Source organism: Equus caballus, chromosome 7, assembly GCF_041296265.1.
Source record: "Equus caballus isolate H_3958 breed thoroughbred chromosome 7, TB-T2T, whole genome shotgun sequence".
Classification (NCBI taxonomy): Eukaryota; Metazoa; Chordata; class Mammalia; order Perissodactyla; family Equidae; genus Equus; species Equus caballus.
This window is the reverse complement of record NC_091690.1, coordinates 81367469-81375444: the sequence shown is the minus strand read 5'-3', so window position 1 is coordinate 81375444 and position 7976 is coordinate 81367469. Positions and strand designations below refer to the sequence as shown.

The window sequence follows — 7976 nt, the reverse complement described above, 5'->3', positions numbered from 1 at the left end:
ATGGGAGCGGAAGGACAGATGAGCGTGGAGGTGGCAGCAGTCCTGGCATCCCCAAAGCCAGCCTGTGGGTGGACAGCGCATCTTCCCAGGGGAGCTGACCTGTCAGGAGGGGCAGAGACCCCGAGAGAGCAGAGGAGGGGAGACGTAGACAGTGGGGCCTGGGGAGGCCCGCTCTCGGAGACCCAGTGTGGGCTGCCTGGTCAAAGCAGAGAGTGGTGGCTGAAGGAAGAGGCAGCGTGACAGGGGACAGGAAACGAGAGATTCAGCTGGCGAGGAGGGGCAGGCTGCTGGGCTCGGGGGCTGAACAGAATGGGGGTTGCTAGACAAAGCTTCCCTCTGCCCACTCCTCACATCCCGCTGGCCCTCAGCTGGGCCCTGTGGACTGCTGGTGAGGAGGTGGTCACACGGGGGGAAGGCGTGCATTCCTGTGGGTGCACAACCCTCAGAGTCAGTGTGCTGCATCTGTGTGGTGGGGACGGAAAAAGGACTCTGAATCTAGCCCTGCTTGGCATTTAGTGTCCACCACAGATTTACCCACTACCCAGGGCCAAAGACCCAGCAACCTCAGAAAGGTCCATGGGAACTGAACATCAGACGAAGGGGTCAGGGCCCTCCCCTCATGGAGGGGTGAAGCGTGGACACGCCGCTGGCTGGTGATGCGGAATAGAAACCCACTGGATAATGTTTGCCATCAAAATGTATTTAAAGGACCCAAAAGGAGGCAGGTGGTAGGATGAAGCGCATTCTAGAGGAGGGTCAGGAGTTCCAGTGTGGATTTGGCTCTTCCCCTTGCAGGTCCTTCTCTGCAAAGTGAGGGTGTTGGACCAGCTGACCCCTAGTGACTAGCCATTTCCAGCATTCCAGAGGTTCCACAGTTAACAAGCAGTAAACTGCACAAATCTTGCGTGTAAAGTTGATATCTTTTACTTATGTAACCACTGCCCATTTCCAGCATCCCCCAAGCTTCACTGGTGCCCTTTTCCAGTCAACAACCACCCCTCCCACAGCTAGGTAACCACAACGCTGACCAAAATCCACAGATGAGCTTTGCCTGTTCTGGAAATTAATATAAATGGAATCACACAGTATATTTTCTGTGTTTGGGCTCTTTGCTCACCATGTCTGTGAGATCCATCCGCATCGTTGCCTCTCTCAGTGACACGTTACTATAATTCAAGTGTAGCATCCTTTGTCTGAATATACCACAACTCACTGATCTGTTCTCCCAGGACAGGCGTTTGGGTGTTTCTGGTGGGGCGACCCTAAACGAAGCTGCCGTGACCTCCCTGTTGGTCTCCTGGTGTGGAAGCACTGGCCCACAGGGCAGGCGTTGACTTCAGCTTCAGTCGATACTGCGGAATAGCTTCCCAAAGCAGAGGGATGACTTTCACAGCTCTCAAAATGAATATATAAAGAAAGAAGGAAGTAGAGCGGAAGACAGAAGAAAGAAAGAAACAGATATTCCTTAAACTATTGCCAAGGCTGAGTCTTTCGATCAATTTTCAGCACCCCGTGAACGGGTCAAAGCCAGCCAGCGCCTCTTCCACACTTCCATGTGGCCGGGGTCAACCTGACCCTCCCCGCACGAGGGCAGCTGGGCCTTGCTGTCCCCACCCTGAAGGTGCAATGGAGGCCTTGACAAGTGTGGCAGCAGCAGTGCTCCACGAGGTCCCTGACAAGCAGGGCAGTAAATCTGAACACTCATTCCTCACCCACTGCCAAACGGCTCTGACGGACCCTCCCTGGGTTTAGCCACTCCTGGGAGGACATCAAGGTCACGGCAGCCCGCACACTTCACTCCTCAGCAACGTGCGTCACAGAAAGATTTTCAAACACAGCCAAAGCAATTCCCATTGGATCTATATTCAAAAGGCACTGAGAGAGTTTCTGGAGCACAACGGCCCACAGGGCGCACCCAAGCCCTGCCTTCTGCGCTCTGCCTGCTCACAGAGCACACAGCCTCTCTGCCTTCCAGATGCGCCCACGTCACACCAGAGGTCAACTGGTGGGCCTCCTCAGAGGACAGCCTGCCTCCACAGCCTGCTCCTTCTGGACAACAGAACTTGCCTCCCCCTGAGCAAGCTTTCCCAACCTCGGCACTGCTGACATCTTAGGCCCGATAATTCTTCCTAATTATCGGGGGGCTGTCCTGTGACCTGTAGGATGCTGGCAGCATCCCAGGCCTCTCCCCACTAGATGCCAGGAACACTCCCAGCCGTGAAAACCAAAAATGTCTCCAGACACTGCCAAATGTCCCATGGGGGGCAAAATCACCCCCGGTTAAGAATCACCGTAGCAGACAAAGAACCGTTTAAAAAAACACCCATCAGTGTAGTTCGCGCTCTAGACGGGAAAGATCAGCTTCCCACGCTACAATCCAGTCGGACTGAGTGGGCCTGCTTAGTCCACAATAGGCGTTTTAATCTTGGTGACCATGAAAAACCAAAACAAAAAACCACTCTGTTTACTCTGGTAAAACTGAAAGAAAAACCGAAAGGCATAAAAAGAAAATTCAGGAAAGCAGAGGTAAGAGGATCTGGAGGTAATAGCAACAATGAGGGAGCAATCATCTCTCTCAGTTCCCGTCTGTGAGCTGACACATCAGCCATGGTTTCCCACATTAGTGACTCAAACAGCAAACATGAAGCCATAGTTAACTTCGTGAAGCGCTGGTCTGGGGTCCAAACTCCAAACCAGTGTTCTCAGGAAGTGTCCTTAAACTCAAGTCCATCTCATTCCATGAAAACGTGCACACGTACCCACAACCTGACCCTACTGCTCTACCAAATCAGATAGCTGAAAATGCCTGCTTTTCTGGTATTTTTTATTTTCTAACTGAGTCCATTTTACTAAAAAAAAAAAAAAATACAAAACATTTTTAATACATCTTAGAAAATTAGCAAAAATTTAAGAAAGTTCAGCTTATTACATTTTACAATATTTAGGTAAGAATGTTTGAAAATTATAAATATCTTGTTCCCTCTCAGCATAGCACATCACAAAAATACACTTTTAAAACTTTTCTCATGTATAATTCCTATAAATGATCATATCCCTATTTATTAAGGAAAAGGCCTGATTATGACAAACATTCACACTCTGAAATCTTCTGTACAGTAACTACAAAAGGAAAACCACGGGGCCTGCCACACTTTGACAGCTGAAACCATTTTAAATATTAGAAGGAATTCAGTTAACGTCAAAATGTCATTCCAAACGGGGCTGACTGAGTTCATCTCTGGGCTGCCTTTGATTCACAAGGCTCTATCTTAGCCAAAGCATTGTTAAAGGGATTTCTGCCTCCCAGACAGCGCTGGGGCCAGGGTAGAAGTCAGTGCGAGCGTGAATTAAACAGAAGCCTCCTGCACACTGCCCACGCGGACTACAACAGCTCAGTCGAGGCCACGTCCCCACGCAGCCAGCGCCTTCTCCATCGGAGCAGCAGGGGTCAGAGGCCTCCTGCGTCAGTTGGCATGCGCTGGCACACCGACAGGCCAATCTAGTTTAGAAACATGTACTCGGAGAAGGAACCGTGCTGCCAAGGAAAGGACGGGCCCATGCACAGCGGTTCTGATGAGCGGGGATCCTGCGTGCACCCCCCAACTGTGCAGACCCCGGGCCGCTGCGCTGTGCGCTGCCTCCTTCCCACGAGAGTCTGAGAGAGCTAAAGGGAATTTTCAAAAGCTGAGTTTTCAAAGAAAGAGTAAAGAGCTTGACAATGTTGCCTTTTTTTCCTTTTCGGGTCAGCCCTCATTTGCAGAAGATCAGCAAGAAGGCCTCCTTAGGTACTGACGCGCTAGGAGGGCGGAAGGCAGAAGAGGAGAAGCAGCTGAGCCAGGTCCTTCCGTCTGGGGCAGAAAGAAAGCCTTCCCGCCACACTTGGGCCGACAGCACCGGCGCGGCCTCTGTGCCGGCGCCCGCTCACTCCGTGGTCTTCTTCCCCTTCCAGCTCTTCTCTCTCTCTTCTAGTTCGGCCTGGGTGAAAGCCGCGGGGCCCCAGTTAGTGATCAGGTGAGGTTTTTTGGAACCTAAGAGATAAACATACTTTAAATGGAGGAAGTATTATATTCTTCAACTAACATCATTTTTCTGCAGACAAAATAGTAACTTTTCTACTTAATTTCTTCTCTGAGGGACATCCATAAATGTCATACCAGCCAAAACAACTAGAAGATGTATACAGTGGAGATTCTCATCTATCAGAGGGCAAGTTATTCAAGAGAAATTTACCCTAAACAGCTTGGTTTCTGTATATTTGGGCTAGAGAAGTTTCTTAGTCCAACCGAAATACACAATTAAAACAGAAAAATAAATTGGACAAATATACGATTACTTTAAAGAGTGTGTTACCTGGTTCTATCAATCGAATTAATCCTTCATGCTGGGCCACTTTGTCCTTCCAGCTTTTGGTCTTATTAGTTGCCATCTCCAGCTTCTTTTTAACTCCCTGGAAGGAAAGAAGATCGTAGATTATGCGAACACACAAGTGTGAGAGTCAAAAAGCAATGGCTGGGCACTCACTACGTTTGCAGATTCTCTCATTAAACCCTCACTGCCACTCTGAGAAGCAGACTATTACTACTCCCATTTTACAGATGTGGAAACTAAGATTCAGAGCGCTTAAGTAACCTGCCCAAGGTCACACAGAGGACCTAATTCACCCTAAATGTAGACGAACATAAAATCCTCGTGTGTCAGTTACGGCTTACTGCCTCTTGGCTCCAAATCCACTCTTCCTTCCTATCCTGGGGTGACACTAGCTGACACCATGGTGACCAGCTGGCACCATTTCCGCTTTGGCAGTAGAGGCGCTGAAGGGACACGGGAGGAGGAAGGGGCTTTGCTTCCAGGCTCCACTGCGCTCCTCTCGGCGGCTCCTGTGGCACACGGGACACCCAGGGTGCTCACCCCAGGGAGTGTCAGTGGCTCCTCCCTGCGGGCAGCTTCCGCCAGTGCCCCAGGGGCCGCCTTCCCAGTGAGTTCCGCTGGCGCAGCACCTCCGTGAGCTCTTCTGCCGCCTGGTGGCCCAGGCCATGCCCTCTCGAAGAATCTGGATCAGAGCACCGGGCTTGAGGGGCAAGGAACAGGGGGACCCAATTCCAGATGCGTTCCTTCCCTGGGCGCCCTGCCTCGGTCCCACCGCCAGAGGCTGCTTCCCGCACCTGCTGCTCCCACGTTCTCAGGGTTTTCCGACCGCTCCGTAGGTGATCCTGCTCCAGTTATTAACTGTTTAGATTAAAATTCCCCTGTTCCGATGACTGTGGTTTCCGTCTCCTGAGCGGACCCTGACAGACCCCTCACCGCCTGCAAAGACTTCTTTCTCCTTACCTAGTAAGCAGAACTCTCACCGCAGCTTCTTACACTGAGCAGATACTCTTATTGAAAAATGCTTGTTTTCAAAGTCTACACGCGCCGAGGAGCCGCCTGCTTACCTCGTACTGCTCGAGTGCCTGCTTGCGCTCGAGCTCAAGCCGCCGCAGCTGCTCCATGGCCTCCTGGAGGGCCTGCTCTTTCATCGCGCGCTGGTCCTCCAGCGCCTGCTTCTCTGCCTCGGTCGTCTGGATGGCCTGCTGCTGCTCCAGGTGCCACTTCTCCAGCTCAGCCCTCTTGGAAGACTCCTCCTCCAGCAACCTGCAACGCGCAGAGTCCGGATCACACGCGCCCGGTCACACCCCCGGCCCGGCAGGTGACAGGGCACTTGAGGGCAGGAGAGAACATGGAAGTCACCTCCTCCACCTCTCACTGCCCAAGGAGGGAACCGGCAGCCAGAAAGGCCAATATTCCCAAAGTCGGCAGGTGACCCAGGGTCCTGCTCTGAGCTCTGTTTCACTCTTTTTTGAAAAAAAAATGAACTGCATTTAAGGAGGGCTTAATGTGCCATGAACAGGGCCAAGAGCTAAGTGTATTTCCTCGATCCTCACAAGAGACTTAAGTTCTGTTATTACTCACATTTCAGAGATGAAGAAAGTGAGGCAGACGGTTAGTGCCCTGTCCTGGGTCACTCACCTGGCAGGTGGCAGGGCCAAGTGTGCCTGGTTGCTACAACAGTAAGACATTTTTCATCTAGTAAAAGCCTATCACCAAGGAAAAAGCTGATAATTAAACTAATGAAGGTGAGGGAAAAAGGCGCCAATGAAAGGCAGACAAATAACAGAGCGTTTACTGAGCAGTTACTACGCGCCAGCACCTTCCCTCCTCCACGGCCGGCCCCCACAGTCCTGCCAGGCGCCGTCACCCCTGCGTTCCAGTCGAAGCCACAGCACTCATGCTGCAGGCAGCCCTGGACTTCAACCCAGGTCTGTGTGACTCCAAAGTGTTACCTTTCAATAACAGGCTATCTATCCGGGGACATCCAGCTGCGCAGCTATATAAATAAATAAACTAACACACAGCCCCGTCCTGTACCCAAAGTGTAAACAGTGTCGTTAGACACCAGCCCAGGACACATTTCTAGGGGCTGGACCATCAGGACTATGCAATGAGCCACACAGCAGGCCAGTTATGTAACTACATAAACTACCTAAGAGGGTATGCTCTTCTAGAACCAACAACAAAGGAAGACTATACAGCCCTTATCCGACCACCCCCAACGCCCCACCCATATCACGGCGAGAAGACTCTCTCCAACACCCTGCGAGGTAGTTTTCCAACTCTGCTCAAATGCTCTGTGTGGTGGGCCACTCACCACCGCACAAATCGGGCCAGTTAATATATGGGCAGCCTCGATCCTTAGAAAGTTCTTCCTGAACTAAGACGAGCTCTTCCATCCACTCTCTCTAGTTCCACAAAGGACCAAACTGCTCTATCTTAGCTGTCTCCTGGAGTGTGCTGTCCACAACTGAACACAACACTGTAAATGTGGTCTGACCACCGCAGAGTTTATTCACTTACTCAATATGTATATATTATGCACCTTCTATGTGCTTTTCTAGGCACTGGAGAGAACAACAGTAAACAAGACTGGGAGGGCCGCTGTGTCTTCATCCTAGTGGTGGCAGTATGGAGGGGGGAATGGATATTTGCAGGTGTTTGGGCTGCCCAGCATCCAAAGCCCCTTCATGTGCCCAGGGAATCTGCCACAGTAGGCATCTTCATGGAAAGCAGGGCCCATCTCCCATTCTAGAAGCCAAAGGCTAGACATCTGCCCTCCTGCCCCTTGGCAGCCAGGCTACAGCGGAAGCCTGAGCTGGTCTTTTGCCAAGGAGATGCCCCTCCTGGAACTTTGAAACAACTGACACAAAGGAGTAGAGACAGTGGAGAACTTATCTTGCTAGTGACAGCAACGTCCAGCATCGAGTGACGGCAGGAGCAATGGTGACTACTGACCCACAGTGCCAATGCTGGCACCAGCGGCAGCCTCACTGGACTCATGCCGTGGCCTGGTCTCGGCTGTGGTTTGGGCTGCTCAGCCTCCCACGGTTGGTGCCTGTGTTCTAGGCATGCCGCCTGCTTTTCTGTGGAACTGGTGAACTACTCAAGAACTTTCTAAGAATTTCTTTCACTGCTTGAACCCAAGTTGACTTCTGTGGTTTCTAAACAAGACCCCTGACCAAAGAGTTTAACCTCGCTTTGCCTCAGTTTCCTCATTTATAAAAAAGGAAAAGGAGGGGCCGGCCCCGTGGCCAAGTGGTTGAGTTCGCACGCTGTGCTTCGGCGGCCCAGGGTTTCCCCGGTTTGGACCCTGGGCGCGGACATGGCACCACTCATCGGGCCATGCTGAGGCGGCATCCCACATGCCACAACTAGAAGGACCCACAACTAAAATATACAACTGTGTACTGGGGGGATCTGGGGAGAAGAAGAAGGGGCAAAAAAAAAAAAAGTGGCAACCGATGTTAGCTCAGGTGCCACGCTTTAAAAAAAAAGGCAACGGAACTACACCCCTCATCAAAGGTTTGCAATGCATTAAATGTGATAATGCAGGTAAGACACTTAGAACAATACCAACCATGAGAAAGTGCTGAATAAACAGCAGC

General features: G+C 51.3%; 1 protein-coding gene across 1 annotated transcript in view; it reads right to left on the bottom strand.

Annotated features, from left to right (window-relative positions):
* Nucleotides 1–2807: 2807 nt before the first annotated feature.
* Nucleotides 2808–7976, bottom strand: part of SWAP70 (switching B cell complex subunit SWAP70) — a 66514-nt gene continuing 61345 nt past the window's right edge. Inside the window, exons 10-12 of the mRNA XM_023646032.2 lie at nucleotides 5433–5631; nucleotides 4351–4447; nucleotides 2808–4028 (exon numbers count right to left, since the gene is read on the bottom strand). Of these exons, the coding sequence (XP_023501800.1) occupies nucleotides 3922–4028; nucleotides 4351–4447; nucleotides 5433–5631 (403 nt within the window). The 3' untranslated portion in view covers nucleotides 2808–3921. The remainder of the gene's footprint in view (nucleotides 4029–4350; nucleotides 4448–5432; nucleotides 5632–7976) is intronic.